Raw genomic sequence first — 21,173 nt, forward strand, 5'->3', positions numbered from 1 at the left:
TTAAAGACATGTCATTTATAACATGTTAAATTTGTTTTTGTAGAAAAGTGTTGGGCCACAGATGCTGAGCCTGTCCCAGATGTTTGACCATCGAGTGGCTGGCTACAGTACTAAAGTAGATGGTCATTTCTCAGAGAATGAGGTAAGTGAAATACCTTAATTCTTATTAAAAAAAGAAAACCCAAGAAAGGGTGGGGGGAGATAAAACTTCTGTCAGTGATGCTAAAGATGTTAACAATACCTATTCATCATAATGCTCAGAACAGCTAGCTGTTCCTTTAAAAATATGCAAACCTTGCAAACTTTCTATCTATCAATGCAGGAGAGTACTCCATTGTTAAAAAAGTCTAAAAATTGCAAGCTACAGCTAAAAGTTAATAGATTAATTGTTAATTTGATGGAAAGAGTGAATGAAATTAGAATTTGTTTACATTGACTATGATACAGATGGAAATCATGAATGGTGTCTGTCTATTCGTGAAGTGGTTTACTTGGTCAGAGAATCTCTGTGATATACACAAGGCCTTATTGTGGCAGGTTTACAGTGTTAACCACACACGCCAGTCTGATACGTCACACTCAGTGATAATATGGAATGAGAGGCAGATAACCTATCATGTGTGATAAAAAATAAAATGCCTTCATTGTTCCAATCTCAAGGTGTTCATTCACATTTCCCTGGTCTTGTGTTGGCCAGACCTCAGTTATTCTGGTAACGGAATATTTGTCATTTTCTGCTTTGGAAAAGTTTTGTTTGTGGTAAGTACTTGTGTATAGATTGTTCGTGGTTATGATATATATACTTATATATACAAATGTTTGTCTGTATCCCAAGGAGATTTGGCATGGTGTCAAGGTCATTGTTGAGAAACTTCGCTGTAGCTGTTACTCTAATTAGGACTACGTAGTTGATGGTACTAAGAAAGCGAAAAAAATTAATTTATATAATCCTTCTTCTGTCGGCGTATCACATGGCGCGAGTCTACTTACGTCACTGAGAGAATAGTAGCGATAAGGCTGGAAATGTTTTTGAGATAACGTAAAGTGGTTGGGGTTTTCTCCATCACACAATGGTTCATTGACTCAGGCACAACATTTTCCAAAATACCAATCAGCATTCTCAGAAATCCCTCATGGGCCTGATGGAATTCAAAATGAGGTAGAAAGCAGATTTATTTTCCTTAGTAAGGTTCCTGGGTCATTTACTTGTTCACCTTACAAAAGGTCATTGGTTTAGATAAGTTCCAGAATGATAGTAAGTATTTTACTGATATTAGGTAAAATATAGATGTAGTGTGAGATGATAAACCTTACTGGCCTTAGAGGGAAATGCCATGATTAATTGTCAGAATTTAAAGGACGTAAGTATTCAAATTTTCATCCTATATAGGATACACTATTAAAAAAGGAGTACAAATGTGTTATGATAAGGTCATATTCAAAAATAAGTAATTTTCCTGCCACTGATTTAAAATATACCAATATGTCTTTTTATGGTGATGGGAACTCATTATAGATAAAACAGTAAATATTTGTGTATATCTGTTTTGAAGAATATTTTAATGATTTAAGAGTGCATGATTTAAATATAGATATATATTTTATAACAAGGTCCCTATGTGTATAGAAGTCCCTCATAATGATGATAAAGAAAGAAATTGTTGAATTTAATAATGGAAAACTAAAGTGAACCATTAAAACTTTATTTTACATTGATAACAGTTATCTCATTGTAATTGATATTAATACAATTTGAATAGACAGATAGTTGCTAAAAAAAGGTAAAAAAACCAAAAAGATTCCACTGAAAAAAGACATAAAATAGAGAGAATCCATGGACAGATACAGCCAACAATTTGTTTGTCATACCCATGCCAGATGAGATCATTTTAGATAATTGGAACAATGCGATATTAAAATCAGCTGGTGTAAGATCACAATCATGTATGAGGTCATACAATAAGGTTCAATATTGATTATTGCTAATTACTACTACGCCTGGTCCTAGCCTTGATAGTGTAAACTCTGTGTTGCTGGCGTAATGACTCATGGCCATTGCTGTTGAGTAAGTGCGCAGCCTGCTGTGGGAGCTTGCAGCGCGTGATTCAACTCTCAACCAGTGTTCTAACTCTTCGCGTTAATTCTATTCTGAAAGTGGAAACGATTGGAAGGTTTTACTTCTTCACGGACAAATTTAATGTGTTTTTGTGGGATTTAGGAAGGATTATACATGTATCAAGAATATCCATTTAGGTATGTTGACCGGTGTACGATATTGGTGTTTGATATCTCATTTACTGTACATTTCATTGTTTTGGTTTGTTTACATCAATGGCTGATCTTTACCTGACTATAACTTGTGTTTTTGTTAATGGTTTATTGTCGTGAATTGACACGTTTGTGAAGTTTTTCGATCAAACTTTAAAACGTTGATTGTGTTTTTGCCTGATTAAAGTCTATAGAAATATCAACTGTTGTTTTTGACATGTGTCAGAATTTGTTTTTATAGCATTGAAATTTATACAAAGTCGATTCATTAAATTGTTTTCGTTATTTCTTCAATGAGTTTAGGAGGGAACGGGATACCATCACTAGATGTGTATTACCCAATTTAATGTTTCCTGTCGCTAATTAGATGTGTATATATATAAACGAGGACACAGACTCTATATTTGTAATTTGGTACTTCCGTGAGTAACAAAATACACTTGGCCAATGAAAACAAGGCGCTTTTTAAATTTAGTCAGTGTTTAACCGCTGTGATCTACCATTATCTGATTGTGTGGTGACGACTGTGGTCGTGTTTACCCAGGTAACACCAATACCCGGTATGGATATATAGCCCTAGCAGTGTGGGGACGTTTTAAGGATTTTTGTGACTGAATACGTGTTTCATTTCCATCCTAGGCGTTGATTTTCCAAGACGGTAACCTAATGGCAGGGTCCATAGAAGCTCTGATTCAACACCTGGTACCAACGACCAGTTATCACCCTGATGTAAGTAGCACCTTAACAATTGCAAAAAGCAGATATCAGAATTTGTCATCTTCTTCTAAAATATTTTATCCATTTCTAAATTACTTCAATAGAGGATGCCAAGATCTTATTCTGATATGAATTCAATTCATACAATATGAATCAAAGTTGAATGAATTGGAATTTGTTGAAAAGATAGTTATTAATTTCCATACCATGTATGGAATGATTTGAATATTCAAATGAAATGAAGTACCTGGAAAATGAATCATGGTGATATAATTAATGAGAGATGAAGCTGATGAACAATGCTAAAATAAAAATGTCAAAGTTAAAGGCTATCAAAATTGGTTGAGTTGATATTTTACTTAGTATAAAAAAAAAGTTAAGGAAAATATGCAAAGGAGTCAGAGCTAATATTGTATAAGCTAAAGAAAATGAATATAAACATTAGGAATTTAATTATCTATGAGAGTTCTGGAGCCATAAAATTCCTTCCTCTCCACAGCCATCTGTTATTTTTCATTACCATGACTAAATCATTAGGCTCTTGTGTTGATTTCTGATTAGCCATTAAGAAGCATGATGATAATGTTAGGCCAAACTAATGTAAGAATTTGTTGATTTAAAATCTCCCTGCCAACTGCCAGTGTGTATGGCTCTGTATGACATCATTTAAAGAGAAACTGACATTCATTGCATCTACTTTATAATTTGATAAGCCAAGCAAATTCATTTAGATGACAGTATAGATTGGTAGCACATGATCTCAGTTAAGATGTATGTTCTATCCAAACATGTCAAGTTTTTATAGACAGGAACCAGAGAGCCAGGCTCAATAGGTTTGGTATCTAAATGTCTGCTATCTAAAGTATCAAGTCTCCAAAATTAATTATATAGAGCAGATCTACAGATCAGAGTGGGCCTAGTTAATTATACCCCTCATTTAAACCAATTACTTTGCCTTGTGTAAACATACCCACATCCAGTTTGTCTCTCCATCTTAATTTAAAATAACTCAGATCTTAAAAGATTCCTTGTCCCTCCATCTTAATTTGAAAATCACTCATATTCTTATTTTTTTTAATTTTAGCAGCAAATTCTTTCTGACATGGTTTATCTTATTAGAGTTTCATCTTAAAGGATTTTTGTATCATTTCTTTTGTAACAACGTTTTAGTGTTACTCAACAATACTGATCTGATATCTTGCTATATACCTTTCATCTTGGAAATGATATGCTTCTGACCCTAAGTACATGTTAATATCTAGACCACATCAAGGTTTAGCTGACAGATTTTGGTGGTTGGAGGGGGATGGGAGCATTGTTAGTAGAATACAGACCTATAGATTAGATATAACTGTATACAGATGTGTGTTTTACATGATCAAAGTTCAATGTCGAGCTGCGCCCACGCACAAATTCAGTAATGATTTCCTGTTATGTGGTTGATTATTGTCTGTAAAAAATACCAACAATAGATCTGTAAATTTTAATGTCGGAAGATATCATTGAATATTTCTTTAAATAAATGTTTTAGTTTCATTTTGATTGTGTTATTTTTTGTAGGTCAGAATTTACAAATAATTTCACAATTTTATACCAAAATTGATTTAAATAAGAGTAAATGCCTTTGTGAAAGAAATTACATTTTAAGATTTATGTTACAAGAATAAATTGGACTTTAATACACGTATAGAGTTTTCAATAATAAATAAACATAGACAAATGTCATTTATCATGTTGCTGAAGTTATTATCATAAAATAATTGATTTGCAGTGTTGACCCATTGCCTTTTATTGCGAAATCCCCTGTACAGTCACACATTGAACCCAGTCCAAGTTTCTCCCCTGTGGTGGTGTTACAGAAATCCCCCTCCCGGTGCCAGTCCCCACCCCCACAGTCCATTACTGACCGATTCCCCAGACCAACACTATAAACAGAGCCAGAATCTGGATCAGAGAATGTTTAGATGTTTTGTAAACAAGCACAATATGTCAGAGCTATTCTGGACCCATATCAAAAGACCTCCATGTTTATGAAGCATGACAAGCTTAACGAAGCATTTAGAGACTGATTCAGAGTTTAGTCTTGGCGTTAAAGATACACAGAAGGTATGATTTCTACACATCATAGTGACCATTTTATGTCCAAAAGCTCATGTGGCTTTTGAAGTTCAATTATAAAACTTCAAGAAACATATCTGATAATAATTTATGAAGCATTTCGTAAAGTTGGTCAGGCTTAAAGTGTATCTGCCTTCAGCAGCTGAATATTAAAAACAGGAAACTGATAGCTTCGAACTGGCAAAATGTCAGAAATCTTTTTTAGTTTGGGTTGTTTTTCTGATTTTCAAGTCAGGCTTTTATTTCTTCCAATAAACTAGACAAACATCAAGGTCATTATCTGGCACAATAACTACAGAGAGTGTTTACACTAAAACAAGTGCAACAGCTAGATCAGGGAAATTCTCTAAAAATAGGAGATAATTGATTTAGTTATACCCAATTACCTGACACGTAGAATTTCTCTATTTTTGTTTCCTTTAAGACAATTCACAAAAAACATATAAATATGTTTAAGTTAAGATTTAGATTGGCATTTGTCCAAGTTAGATGGCAATAAATTCACAATAGATGTGGTATAGTCACTGTTTCCATGGATACTAGACTGTGTTACCATAGATTAGAATCTCTATACTTATCACAAACAATGAACTCCGCCTTTGATGTTTTTATTGTTTTACGATTCTGTTTACTGATAGTCGACTATCCCAGGCCTTTTCAATTACTCTCAAGTTAAAAGACAATTTAAAAATTGATTTTTCAATTACCAGATCAATCCGATGGTTAAGTATGTAGGGCATCTGACTACAATGTAAGCTAGCTTACAGTATCAATGGGTCCCAGAGAAATAAACACTAACTTGTATATAGGTGCTACCTAGCAACTGTCCCATTTGGGTTTCAAACTCACAACCGATAGATGAAGGCCGATAGATGAAGGCCGAGGGCTAGTGGCACGGCAATAGGTTGGGGCATCTTATCCACTCGGCCACTGTGACCCAAAGGATAAAGACATGTCATGGTCAAAATAGCCAGTAAAAGGTTTGAGATCTGAACTCTTGGTGTTAGAGTACTTATAAAGCTGGAGAACAGTTTGGTGCCAAGAAGGCCATAATGGTCTGGCAGATAAAGTGTTTTTATTTAAAGGTTGGCACATGAGTTTGTGAACATGATTTAAGAGTGCACCAGTTAGGTCCTGATAGGGGTTCTGAGGGTGCCTTGGGAATGATATATGTGTTCTGCTGGGAAGTCATTTGTCATTTTCTCTGGATTAGAACCAGATTGAACTTGCCAAACGTTCTGACATCTCCCTTGGAGAAGGAGTTTGCCTCGGAAACATCATGAAAGTTAATCATCACTAAACACAGAACTTCTGTTTTTCTGCTAATTTGTCATGATTTAGGAAAAAAAGAAATTCTGTCAGAAGTGTGTTGACGAGGGTGGAGACTGAAGTGTGCATGAGGTTTCAGTAGATTGCCATCTTATAATGACTGAACATCCTGATATCCCACTGTTCACTATAAGATCTGTTTTGTTTCTTTTTCAGAGAACCTATGTTTTTGCATTCCTGCTAAGTTCCAGACTGTATATACGTCCACATAGCCTGCTTGGCGAAGTCTGTCAGGTAAAGAGCTCCTTTATTTCATCTCTAGACAGCAAGTCATCGTCCTAATAGCTAAAACATTTTTATTGGAATTTCAGCAGTTTACCATAATTAAAATCAGGAAAAACATGGGGTTAGAATTCTTTAAATGTGATTTCCAGAAGTTGACATGAAAGCACACACATTTATTATTGTTAGCTGACGTTACATGTTTTAACAAGTATTTTTCTTATCATACAGGTATGCAGTCTTCAACAGAACCTCTCAGAGGCAAACGCAAACAGAGAGCATTTAGGGAAGTTTGGTCCCAATATCGTCCAGTTATTGAGGTAATTACCACGAGGCGACTAAGGATAGGGACATAATTAGCTCCCTGCTCAGGTCACATGTAGGGAAAATGTCAAAGATTAACATTTCAGGACATTAGTGATGTTTACATACTAGATATTTAGTGTTGAGGACGGGTTAAGGGGAAATATTTTGGCACTAAGATTGGCGGTAAAGAAAGTGTTGTAATTCCTATCTATACAGTGAGAAAATACCAAATTGATGGCACATACACGTGAGCATTTTGTTTTTGTGGTTGGAAAAAAATACTGAAATGTCAGTTGTTTGATTGGCAAAAAACAGGTACGCTGTGTATTCCCGAGGAACGCTCGTTAGTGAAGGAGAATAACAGGCTAAGTAAACAAAAGTTATTTCCATCAAAGGTACTTGACTATATAATGTGGAATTCACCTGTTGATTAGGTTACAGTTGGCAGGTAAAGCTAACATTTAATGATCTTCACCGTTTGTTCACTGTAAAGCAATCGGTTTGCCGATAGATGTAAGAGAGTACTGAACTCCAGCCAAACTCCACTGAAGTGAGCACTGCTATTTCTCTTTGCATATTTAACCATTCCCATTGTACATAAAGATACAAGCGCAATGCAATTGGCATACATTGTTTACATTCTTTTCATTTCTTTGAACAGTGAGTGGGCTGAAATGTTTCCTTACGATTTCCGAGATGATCGGATGATGAACCAGCTGAAGGAAATCACACAACGAATTGTATCTATTTATCCCGAATTACGTACAGATGTGACGAACATCAAACATAATCTTATGAACAGGGTAGGTATACATTCACCTTCAAAAAGTTTGGATTTTAGAACTGTCCTTTGTCACATCATTCATCTTTCATATTGACTTTAGGATTTCACTTTGACCTTAGTGATTGAAAATGACCTTGTGACATTTAACCTTGACCTTGGTAATTGAGATGGTCACCACCCATGCTTATAACACTATGTAATGCTTATCTGAGATAATAGGGACCAAGTGACCTGATAAGGTTATTCTGTATGGACCTCACACAGGCTGTATGGTGTTAGGGACCAAGTGACCTGATAAGGCTATTCTGTATGGACCTCACACAGGCTGTATGGTGTTAGGGACCAAGTGATCTGATAAGGCTATTCTGTATGGAACTCACACAGGCTGTATGGAACTCACACAGGCTGTATGGTGTTAGGGACCAAGTAATCTGATAAGGCTATTCTGTATGGAACTCACACAGGCTGTATGGTGTTAGGGACCAAGTGATCTGATAAGGCTATTCTGTGTGGAACTCACACAGGCTGTATGGTGTTAGGGACCAAGTTATAAGGCTATTCTGTATGGAACTCACACAGGCTGTATGGTGTTAGGGACCAAGTGACCTGATAAGGCTATTCTGTATGGAACTCACACAGTCTGTATGGCGTTCATGGCCTGATAATGTCATTATGGTAGATAATGTAACAAGTGAGAAAATTGGTGAAATCCTCACTTTTTGAAAATGAGGATGGGACAGCATAAGCTCTTGAAAATAAACATACTATTTGGAGGCACATGGGAAGAATGTTAGTGAATGGGAGTGGTCCAACTGGAGGTCAGAAAGGTCACGGAAGTCAGGGAATTGTGGGGGAGGGCAGTGTCAGATGAACGAGATTATCAGGGTATGGACAGTATTAGGTGACAAAACCGTCACAGTTGATCACGAAAAGTTTAGTGATGAGTCTGAAAGAGGGAGGATTCAGACACATTAATCTTTGGGGGAAATATCTTGGCCATACATTGGGGAATTTAGATTGAGATAAAAATGAGAGTTTGTGGGAAGAGAAACACTCCAGATAGCTACAAGAGGGGTAATCTGAGACATTAACATAAGTGTAATCAAAAGAAACTTAATGAACTTGAAAAAATTCGTGATACTGCAAGCTATTTTTAGAATTCATATTTTTTTTATGAATATGACACTATCAGCTGGTCAAAAGATTTCGAAACCTGCCTGATCTGTACTCCCTAAACCCTGGCTGTAAATGCACTACTGTTAGGCGAATGAGTGCTCTGAAATATCGTTTTCGTAATTAAAATGCCAATTATCAAATGGATCCTGTTTACGATTACATATCTCTGTGGAAGCCCATGTGTTAGTGGTGTTACATGTATCCACGACTGCCTTCGACTGCCTTCTCCGCCAGATGTATCCCTATAGAATACTGGCAGTTAAACTAAACAATTCTCCATTAGCAGTTTTAACAGCAGATGTATTCAGTCGACAATAAATCTGCCTTCTCTCTTTACAGTTGGCAGGCTTACAGAAGTATGAGGAAGAATTGACCAAGTGGGGGGATCAGGCACTAGAGAAATCCAAATCACAAGAGGTGCCAACGGTAATTAAAACTTATCAAATATGTCTGTTTAGTACTGTATAGCGTGGGCAGTGCTAAGACATGAAATTCCTAATTGCTTTTTAGAATGTGAAATCATCATACTGAATTTCAAGATATGTATATTTGGGAAATTCTTGCTACAAGATATCTGATAGGGATTAAATCCTTTCTGTTATGTTGTATGTAAAATTTTGGAGTTAATACTTATGATGATAAACTTCAGAAATTTTACAATGTAACTATGAATATAAATTAATTCTCCTACATATTCTTACAGAAAGATAAAACAGACAGTACAGGTATTTGTTTCCTATTTTACAGACGGACATCACAGAGGTTTGCGGTAATCCTTTAGAATTTGCTCAACAACTTACACACATAGAATTGGAGAGATTACGGTTCATTGGACCAGAAGAATTTGTTCAGGCATTTTCCAAAGAATCTCATAGTGCTGAGGTAACTCATATTTCTGGTGTTGACATGTTATAAGATGACAATATGATTTCTATCCTATCTCTCGGAATATTTTACCTGAAAATAAAAACTTTTACTTTCAAATTGCGTAAAATGGTTAGTATTGTTTTCATTGGGGAAGTATTTAAACCAAGATTTGAGATATTAGTTTTGTTCATTAGTCATTAAGTCATGAGCAGATATTTAAAGTTGTGCTTTCTTTTACACAGACGACTTACCGAGATGTAAAGAGAACGTCAAACCTAGAGGCCTACGTCCAGTGGTTCAACAGACTCAGTTACTTTGTAGCTACAGAAATTTGCTCAGTAAGTACAATAATGTATATTGACCATTGATTAGGACACTTTGATGATATGATGACTACAGCTAGTGTCAAGAAAACATCTCATATATATCATATGATAAGGAAATCAATATGGATGTCAAAAGTCTTTTTCTATACTCTTGTTCTAATGGATAAAGGGAGATAATCCACTAATTTCTTCAAATAATGATGCTGTATTATAAGAAATTGCTGTAAAGAGTAAATTTTCAATGGCTGATATTTAAATGAAACTCTTTCTTTTTTCAGCATTTAAAGAAGAAGAATCGAGTGAAAATGATAGAATACTTCACAGACGTTGCTAAAGAGTGCATCAACATTGGCAACTTCAACTCATTAATGGCCATTATAGGTACGTATCAATCCTCTTAACCACAAAGATAAGATATACAAAAGTGAGTGATGGTTATTATAATGTAAGATTGAAAATTTGGTAAATTTCAGAGGAAAAGAAAGAAAATAATTTTGTAGATGCTTTTGTGACACTTTTAACAGTTTATTATTTGTATCTTTACAGCGGGTATGAACATGAGTCCAGTAGCTCGACTCAAGAAAACGGTAAGTCATCGTTATCAAAAACTAACTGCTCTTCTCAATTAAATTGTAATCATTTAAATTATAATGTAATTATCATATAACAATAATTGAAACAAAAATCATATTTTATCATATTTTATGCATTAAATCTGGAATTTCATCATGCAGGCACTTTAACAGTATACATACTTCTAGATCAAATGAAACTTCATTATTTCTGCTAATTTCATTGTTATTTGAGTTAATTATTATTATTTTTATTCCGACAGTGGGCTAAAGTGAACACGTCAAAATTTGAGATCCTCGAGCATCAGATGGACCCTTCTAATAACTTTGGTAGTTACCGGTCGTGTCTGAAGGCGGCCATGTGGCGGTCAGATAGTGCTGCATCAGACAGAGAAAAGGTACCCTATCTTACTCTTAATTTCATATTAAATAAAGATCAGAAATTTAAAAAATAATATTAATTTACTTGTATTCATGAATAATAGCATAACATTTTGCACAGTATTTTTTTTTTTTACTTAGTGAATTGAGATTCAGTAACTTGTTATGAAAATGATAGAAGTACAATTTCTTTATAGAGAGTTTTTATCTCTTTTCCAGATTGTCATTCCTTTCTTCAGTCTGTTTGTCAAAGACATTTATTTCCTCAACGAGGGCTGCAATAGCAAGTAAGTATATTGTGAGAAATGATCCAGGGGAAGTCACTCTTGCTTAGAATAAAAATGTTTGTACCATTTCCATATTTCTATGAAACAATAACCTATTAAGTGTGTACTATTTTAAACATTTTTTTATTGATATTTTCTTCAAATTCCATGAATTTGTGTGTCTGATTATGAATTTTTATTTTCATCTTATTTTGTTTTAAAGGTTAGCGAATGGGAACATTAACTTTGAGAAGTTTTGGCAGCTGGCGAAGCACATCTCTGACTTTATCAGCTGGCAGCAAGTAGAATGTCCTTTCCAGAGATCGGGCGACGTTCTCAGCTACATTCTTACCACAACAGTCTTCTCTGAATCCAGTAAGTTACTGACCATTATAGAAAATTAATAGTGTTGTAAGTCTGCCCTATTTATATACAATTCTTTTTGAGGGATTTATGATATGTAGAAACTTCAATTGCTCTATATCTGTCAAAGGTCTTTCATGGCTCTATAGATTTTTTCTTTATTTCATTATGGATTAAGATTGAATTTGTTCTGATTTAGTATGACTATTTTTGTGTTTCTGATTTTAATCATATCGGTTTTCTTACAGCTCTCTCCTTGGCATCTTATGAATGTGAAGCACCGGAAACAAGCTTTGACAAAGAGCGCCACAAAAAACTCAAGTAAGTATACAACATGACAACCACTACTGTAACTGTCCTTTTCCTGTTATAGCTGGAGTTAGATAACAAAACTGGAATACCTTCCTTACATGCCTTTTGAAATATAATAATTTCACAAGTAGGATAAATGCAATAGGATTTATAATTTGTTCTTTCACTATAACCTGATTAAGCTGACAAAATAAATCTAACCATGTATATGTTTATTACAGAGCCCAGGTGGGATTATGACTAGTCCAGGATCCTGTTCTCCACAGAAAATCCAAGCGCAGGAAAGAAACAAAGTTGTGAACATGTGAAAGGACACAAAACACATTTTAATGTTTCGACTTTCGGAGGAGAGGGTACAAACTGCAATCCAAGAGTTGTGTTCAGAGAAAAAAACCTTGTTGTTAAATACTGTTGTTAATTACACAAATGAGTTGTCTCGGAGAGGCGACTTATCTTGCTGGTCAAGATATGAATGGACATTCCAGAATGTGGTATCAATTATGTTGTGTGACATGAACAATCAGACTTTCATCCTGTGTCTCGGATTCGTTCCACAGAAACCAAAAGTGCTACTTATCATTATTTATATTGCGGAACAGACTGGTTTTCTGGGTCACGGATCGGCCAGTGTCTGGAGTGTGAGTGAGAGAGTTGTTATATTTATATTGTGGAACAAACTGGTGTACAAGGTCACAGATTGGAATGATAGCATTTTGAACAATATGGATTAAGTGTGTGCAACAGTGAATTGTTATGTTTGTATGAATGTGGGGTAACAGAGATTGACAAATATGCATTCAAATTATATATTGATAATATCAGAGATAAGAAAACAGAACACTGATGCCTGAGGTTAACTTTTTCCATCCAGAAGAACATTTTAGGTTGAAGATCCTATAATTTGTTGCACATGAAGGAAATTGTTAAAGTCTGGTATCAGTAAAGAAAGGTCAAGTACTTAATATTTATTTAGAAGTAGAATTCAATATTTATCAAAACATCATATTATAAAGTTATTTTCAATATTTGACAGAGGTAAATTTTTGAGGTACCGTTATATAATTCTTTCTTGAATTCAGATGAAGTTATAAACATTATAATGAAATCCTTTTGACAAAAACATATTAAAACCAAGTTTATTAGATGAAATGTCTTATATTAAAAAAATGTATGAAAATATTAAAAGTAGATTATTTAACACGTTATAGAATACTCAATGTGATGGTGTGAGGAGGGTGATACTGGTGCTGAAATGATTATCATATCCCATACATTAATCATCTTCTTATTTCTTTACTTACATATTGTCAGCTGTTGTCCATGTGTTTGTTACCCTTCTTGTCCTGTGTAGTTGTCTCCTCTTAGTCTAGCTCTCTAATATTGGAACCTGAAGTTCTTTGGATATACACAAGAATACTTGTGCTCTTTGTTTATTATGAAACTTTCGATTTCCTGCATAATAAAGAAGGATTAGTACAAATTGATAGAGAGGATTTTTTAATATCTATAATAGAAGCATAATCTTATTCATCGAAGATTTTTTGGACGAACTAATCTGCACTCTGTCAGACCTACAAACAATAATGCTTGCTATGTGGTTATTGTTTGTGATTATATGTTATTTCATGACGATGAAAGGGCTTATTTTCCTTACTGACATTGTAGCTATGTTTGGCCTTAATAGATTTTATTCTATCTTCCTCAAATACTTGTGTTGGAATGACTCATAATGAGGACTAGTTCAAATTGTGTATATTTTAGGGAAGATAGGATGAAAGATAATATGTACTAGATTTCTATGTTGTATTCCGACCAGTGACTTCTTGTCTCTGTATGAAAAAACCTCCATACTTTTCTCTTTTGGATGCTGTTATCATATGTTACCAAGAAAACATTTATATAAATTATGTGTTTGATAAGGGTACAGACTTCAATCCATCCGCGGATAATGACATGCTACAATGTAGTCAATTAATAGAGAAAAAATGTATTTTACAAAATATCACTTTATCACTTAAACTGTTATTGAGTTATATATCAGTTTGTTTTACAAATTGTTTTAAAAATGGCAAACCACAGAATAATCCTTCCGTATGGATGTGATGTCGGGTTATATTTGTTTTTATTGTGATTTATTTATGTTACGATGCATTTTACCACATACTCTGTACAAAGTTACTTATGTGTGCTTTAACCAAGTGGAAACAATAGCAGATAATGGGATGTGTTAATTCAAAATGGGAAAATGAAAGGATGTTATATTATAAATATATGGAAAATGAAAGTAAAAAGCATCAATGTATGATGGTAATAACTATCTGTATGTAAATTTTATAGTAGTTTGTTCACTAAATATTTATAAGTCATCCCAAATGGTTCAGTAAATTTCTATGATCAAACAGTTGGTATTTTGCACATTTTTGTAATTTTGTACAGTGTGATGATATTTATGGCATTAAATCATTATTTCATTTCCGTTTAAATTCATTTTGTGTTTGTTACACATTTATGACGTCACTGTTAATTCTTCATTTTTCATCTTCATTTAAAATCATCTTATTGAAAGGCCATGCTTATTGTTAAAGATCAGCTAACTTAATATTAAATATATTTAATGTTATAAATATATTTAATGTTATAAGATTAACATTAAATTTCATGTCAATTTCTTGTTACCCTTTGTTAAAACAACAATGTAAAACTATGAATTTATTGATGTGTAGATATCAACGTATTCATAATTTTAGACATGTTGAATCTCTCAATGAATAAAAACATGAAAACAACGATTTAATTTCTGTTTTCTATTTACTCACTAATTAAACATTCTGGCTAGTTAATGAAAAAAAAAACTTATATGGGACGCACCTGCAGCTATGGTCAGCATCAGAGATAAGTTTCTGATCATAGCACAGCTATGAACCAGGGACTGACAATTTTTGAACATGCGGAATATAAGCCGCAGAGACCTATTTTACGACCCTTTGAGTATTCGTGGAGGCCAGTACTGACCATAATCTGTCCGTAACATGATGATGTGTAAGTCCCCGACCCACTACATAATTTAATGCATATACGCAGATATTGAACTTCTAGACCTACAATTAAAGTTCGTGAACCAACCAAATCTGATAAGTAATTGATTTATTACTTTAAATCATTGAATGTCGGTCGATGTAAGAACAACAAAATCTACCTGGGAATATCACCGAAGGATAAAGATATGAATCCATGTGTCAATAACTGCGTTGCTAAATATTGGTGAAACCCCGTAACTGCAGTTATGTAGTTCAGACTAAATGTAATCGTCATTAGGAAAGTCCTAGTTTCCTGTAAAATATTATACACAATATGCTAGTATTGGTGTCGTCTTCAAAAGACTTCTAGACAGATAATGGTGGCATAGTGGCCTGGGCTGGGTACGTACATTTGTTCTATGGTACGATACATTGACCAGAGTTACTTTATAATAATAAGTTTATGAACTAAAACAAGGATTTCGTGAATCATCGAACTTAACAATGTAATCGAAAAAAATATATTTAAAACATTAAAGTAACACTGATTTAATAGGTATACACTATAACACATTATAAACAAAGTTCATGAACTAATTTGAAAAAATGCAAATTTATGCGTTTAGGAAATACACCTGCACGAAAGTTTAAATCATATCAAAATTGAACATACGCAGATCTACCTCAAGTTTACAAATGTTCTTATTTTCGTTTGGAAATTAAATTACCGCAATGTCTTCTGCGTTGATTAGATACAGTAGAAAAACCCGAAAGAGTTTTTGCATACCTACTTTTCTTAATTTCACATTAACTTTCAAATACATCAATTACTCGTATAAATTGTACATGTATACCAACACTTGGGACAGCATATGAGCGTGCACTTACTCAAGTATTTAGAAAAATCTCGTGAACGAACTTCATTCTGTTTGCTACTTATTGTTCTTCAAAGAGAAACTCTATATTGAGAGATTACATTTTTATTCATAAATACTTAATTCAATCGAAAAACCACCATAAGGTCACTTATATATTTTCCAACAAAAATAGTTATTATATACAAATTATGTCATAAGCTACAAATAATATCGTTAATGTCAACTGGCCGGTTCATTCAAATGGAAGGGAGACAAATCTGCCAACTTTAATCTTGACTACAACAATTCAGAGTTGTCTTTCTTGGCTTGCATCTTTTAGATGACTAACCGTCAAAACGAAAATTCTCTATAGGTAATGCATTACAAAACGTTTTATTTCAATAAAGTTCTCTTAAAATCCATGATGCTTTCCAAAGAGGAATTTTAGGTTAAAAAGTTGATATTTTTAACCGTTTTGATTAAGCAATGATGGTACGCGGATTCACACAGTTTGCAAACAAAATTTCTTTCATACAATAGTGACATTAATATTTATATTTTTTTCACACTTCTTGATAAAACAAAATACCTTTAACCGTACGATTCCGTTGATTTTCCGAAGGAAGTTCCCAAATCAATGCGCAAAGTCGATGCCAGTCGGGTTTAATGCCATTATCGGTGGTGTTTTTTTTTTTGTTTTTTTTTTTTCATTTTAAGCATTGATTTACGCGGATTAACACAGTTTGCAAAAACGATTTCTGTCATACTCCGATGAAGTTAACCATGTTGATAATTATTTTTTAGACTACTTGATAGCATAAAATACGTTTAAAAGTACGATTCCATTGATTTTCCAATGGATTATTTTTTCTAAATCAATACGCAAAGTAGACGTCTCTTATGTAACGTCTTGATAACGTCGAGTTTTCGCGCCATTCTCGGATTTTTCTTCCTAGAGATATAATTATTTTTTATTTGTTTCAAATCTAAATCCAACATTATGATTGGCAGATTCTTTTTCTTCGTACTACTATGAAGAAAAGATCCAAGAATGGCGCGATAACCCGACGTTATCATAACATCACAATAGAGATGTCGGCGTTGCGTATTGATTTGGAAAAAAATAATCCATTGGAAAATCAATGGAATCGTACGTTTAAACGTATTTTATTTTATCAGGTAGTCTGAAACATTATTCATAAAAATTGATGTAACTATTTGTTAACTTCATCGGGCCATGAAATAAATTTTGTTAGCAAACTTTTGTGAGAATCCGCTGCGATGATCAAATCCATATTTTTTGTTGACAAAATTTATTTCATAACCCCATGAAATTAAAAAATAGGGACATCAATGCTAATAATTAATTTTCAGAATCCTTGATAATACAAAATACGTTTAAACGTACCGTAAGATTCCATTGATTTTCCAAAGGATTATTTTTTCTAAATCAATACGCAACGTCGACGTCATGATAACGTCGTTTTTTTCCCGCACCATTTTCGGATTTTCTCATAGTATATAAAGAAAAAGAATCTGCCAATCAGGAGGTCGGATTTAGCAAGAAAACAAAGAAAAAAATTTATTGTGACAGGAAAAAAAGAATAGGCCTATCAGAAAGTCATATTTGGAATGAAAATAAAGAAAAAATAATTATTTAAAAATGTAGAAGTTTGTAAGTACAATCAATAAAGCCTAGGACTGTAGAAAATAACATAAGTATCAAATGAAATTCAAACCTTTTAGTTTGTTCACATTTGGGTGTACAAACAAGGATAAATCACAGGACAGGTGATAAATGATTCATAAAACAAAATAGAGTAGTAACTGTCAAAAATCACAACAACTCAATGACGTAACGATGACAGTAAAACAGAAGTTGTAGAACAGATCGGACCACTTCATAATAATGCTTATAGAATTTTCACACGAAAACTTGGCGGCTTTAAATTTATTGAGAATTAGTAACTGTAGGAAACTTAATTTAATTAAACTCGTTCGATATGTTTGTTAGCTCGTCGTAAAACTCCGAATACATATATCATACAAAGCTGCTAACTTAATTACCAATTGTAATGCATAATGTGATTATCCGTTCCGGAACACCTTCCTGTCATACGCCCGTGTTTTGGTTCCAATTTTAGATTATGTAGGTACCGTTAACTTGGTAACATGACAAGTGTAAAATGTAACTTAATAACGACCGCCACATTTTACACGTTTTCTAAACATAACTTATCGTACCACCAGCGCATCTAAAATTACCTGTCGTTTTAACACTGTTCATATGTTGTGGTATTTAGGCAGTTTTTCACCCACACGGTATATTGTCGAATGCGGGTCCAATTTCGGTGACGTTCAGAGAATTGCGCAGGAACCCTTTTACCCAGTGTCGTTGGTTTTCTGATACTTACATGTGTTCGTTAAAATAAAATAACAGAAAGTGCGTCTATATTATGATTGAAATTCATTAAAAAATAACGATGATAATCTGAAAATAAATCAAAAGTGATGAATTTATCATTTCAGGAAATGTATATATATAGTAAATATATAAAACAATCTTAAGATTTACGAAAAACAAAAAGAAAATTAAAGAAAAAAAGGTCGTAGTAACGTTAATTTTGAATCTGTAGTTATGCAATTAAATTTCTTGACATCCAGTGTTGAATTATATATATCTGTCATCCAGTAACGACTTTTTTATATAACGATTCTGTAGACACCCAGCACCTGATACCGAGTTGTTGATTATGGCTGTCTTCTCTTTACCCGTCACACGATTTATTTATTGTGGCTCTGAGGTCCAATCATACAATCGATTACAAAGGAACAAACTAACCAAACATAAACATATTGAAGAAGCATAATTATATAAACGGACAGATAAAGTATGTACAAACACATATCAAATTGTGAGAGTAACGCAATACGTTAATATTCAACAATATATCACATGCTTAGAATCACCTGTTAATGACCGGTTTGTTACCTCCATTTCCCGAAGTAGGCTTTGTTTGTTTGTTTCAGTTTTACGGCCCATTGACAACTAAGGTGATTTAGGGCCAAACTATAAGTCATGCATTTGTTTTAAAGACACATAATGAGTTCATCTAAAAGAACAGGTTATGACATCGGTAATTAAGAACTAAATCACAGATTGTATTTTTTAATTTTATGTTTGGGGTAAAATAGTTTTGGCAAACACAAATGAGAAAACTCAATGCACAATGCTGATGAAACGATAAAATGTTAATACATGTTGGATAATAAGATGAGAAAACGTTAATATTTTGTTAAAATGCCGATTTCTTTGAGAGGGCATAGTACTTTGTAAACGAAGCCTGGACAGGTGACATTAATCAGACTGAACACTCTACCTGTACACGGAACAGATAAGGGGCCCTTTAGTCCATGGATGTCTTATGATACCCTCATCCCACAGTTCGGAATCTTGTCTCAATACTCTCCAGTTTATAGCGACGCCTATCCTTCTTTGGGTGTCTTTTCGATGTAAACAAACCTAAGAATCAACTTGCTTCAGAAAATAAACAAAATAAGTAAAGATTTAAAACACACAACTTACCAAATGCAATGGTAAGATATTGTTAAGAGAAGGCATTTCTAACCAACTATTGGGCAAAAAAGTTAAGAAAATATTATGTCTTGCTTTGTTTAAGAGGTTTAAAAGAGTTTGTCTTGATTTTGTGAATTGATAACACAGAATTCCGAATCGGCTTGACAAATAATTACAGCCGTCGTGAAGAGCAGATGCTGGAGATTTGGCGGATGGTAATCAGGTGTTTAAACATGGCGGCATAAAGACCGTCAAACAGTAATTGTTATCCTAACTCAAATATTGTTTTGTTTAATAACATCTCAACACGCAATCATTTCAAGGGTTAAGTCGATATTTAATTATTTTGTTTGATGTGTTTTTTATAACAATACACTAAAATTCGGTTCGAGGAGCTATTCACATTGAAGAGTGGTTTATTAGTAATAGGAATAATATTTTGTGCTGAAACACATTTATCTTGTCACAATGTTTAACACGGTATAAAGGATGCCAGTCCAAACCCTTTGTTAATCTTACTATATACAGCTTCTTACTTAGAATTAATTCGAAAACAGTTATTTCTCTTCAGATTATAGTTGGTAACTACCTTACGAACATGTTTTAGGCCAGTCTATATTTTGAACAATTAAGGCAATTAATTTTAAGGACGTTCTCTCCCGAACTAATTTACAGAATACGGACAAAACTTTTCTCGTCTTTTGGTATAATTCCTTTATAGAAAATTTTTAATTTGAATTCATAGATCGGTCGTAATTGGTCAATTCTTTCTGTAGATTCATCTTCATGCTTGCAAATTGCATTTTACCGAAGTACAGCTTTATTTCTATCTTAGTAAGTGCCACTTTCTAATTGAATTTATACATCTTAGTCAACGAAGTGTTAATCACTAATTATATGAAAGGTTAGCATGAAGCTGAACATGCCTAAATATGTTTTAGGTGATGGCTCAACACATTGATTCCGAAATATTAATAATTGACATCGTTGCCATGTCAATGGTTTCGAATTCGTTTATTTGTGTATTTTTTGTTCGTATACACGATAACTTTAAGTGTGCTTGCATTTGAATTTTAATCATGTTCCAATATTTTTTTATACATATAGACCTAGCCTTTTATGTTACTGCAAGAATTGGAAGTTTGAGCAATTTATTTGCCGTATTCAATTTCATTCATTATTGAACAAAAATAAAACAAAAACCGAAACACTGACAATGGTTTGTCGAAACTAGGTCAACGAAGCTCTTGATGACTTTGTGTTGATTCTCCTGTTTCACCCACTGTCATTACTCACCTATTATTTTCCAATCAAAGAGACGCTTGTTGTCATCAGATCAAAGATGGCCGCCACGTGACGAGATGCAGCTTCAATTATAGCATGTCATCGAGGTTTCACAAATCGCTCTATAGCACTTTTTAAACAGGCCAAAATGAAATTGATTAAAGGGTTTTCAATAAAGCACTCGGGTTTTTTCTCCCAATACGACTATGCAGTATTTTCAAATAGAAACTCTCTTGACACAAACTAATAGGCTTGATCCTAAAAGAAAACAAAAATTCGCCGTATTGTAATTCACGTCTGTTACACAAACATGTCTGCTATCTCATTACACAAGGCATGGCTCACCAACAACAAAGTCGTGTTGATGTTTCAATTTTCTACGATTTCTTAATATGATTTGCAGTTGATTAAAACGAGAAACGATTTCGTTT

The 21,173-nt window shown here is 33.7% G+C and overlaps 1 protein-coding gene across 8 annotated transcripts in view; it reads left to right on the top strand.

Annotated features, from left to right (window-relative positions):
- LOC138322737 (ras-GEF domain-containing family member 1B-like) overlaps window positions 1-14,796 on the top strand; it is a 118,263-nt gene extending 103,467 nt beyond the window's left edge. For all 8 annotated transcript variants that reach the window (XM_069266810.1, XM_069266811.1, XM_069266814.1 and 5 more), the window contains 15 exons: window positions 44-142; window positions 2,908-2,997; window positions 6,589-6,666; window positions 6,886-6,974; window positions 7,622-7,763; window positions 9,260-9,346; window positions 9,668-9,802; window positions 10,030-10,125; window positions 10,392-10,494; window positions 10,660-10,700; window positions 10,949-11,083; window positions 11,286-11,353; window positions 11,556-11,707; window positions 11,944-12,016; window positions 12,229-14,796. In XM_069266810.1, the coding sequence (XP_069122911.1) occupies window positions 44-142; window positions 2,908-2,997; window positions 6,589-6,666; window positions 6,886-6,974; window positions 7,622-7,763; window positions 9,260-9,346; window positions 9,668-9,802; window positions 10,030-10,125; window positions 10,392-10,494; window positions 10,660-10,700; window positions 10,949-11,083; window positions 11,286-11,353; window positions 11,556-11,707; window positions 11,944-12,016; window positions 12,229-12,247 (1,407 nt within the window). In that variant the 3' untranslated portion in view covers window positions 12,248-14,796. The remainder of the gene's footprint in view (window positions 1-43; window positions 143-2,907; window positions 2,998-6,588; window positions 6,667-6,885; window positions 6,975-7,621; window positions 7,764-9,259; window positions 9,347-9,667; window positions 9,803-10,029; window positions 10,126-10,391; window positions 10,495-10,659; window positions 10,701-10,948; window positions 11,084-11,285; window positions 11,354-11,555; window positions 11,708-11,943; window positions 12,017-12,228) is intronic.
- The last annotated feature ends 6,377 nt before the right edge of the window (window positions 14,797-21,173 follow it).

Source organism: Argopecten irradians, chromosome 5 (assembly GCF_041381155.1).
Source record: "Argopecten irradians isolate NY chromosome 5, Ai_NY, whole genome shotgun sequence".
Taxonomy (NCBI): Eukaryota; Metazoa; Mollusca; class Bivalvia; order Pectinida; family Pectinidae; genus Argopecten; species Argopecten irradians.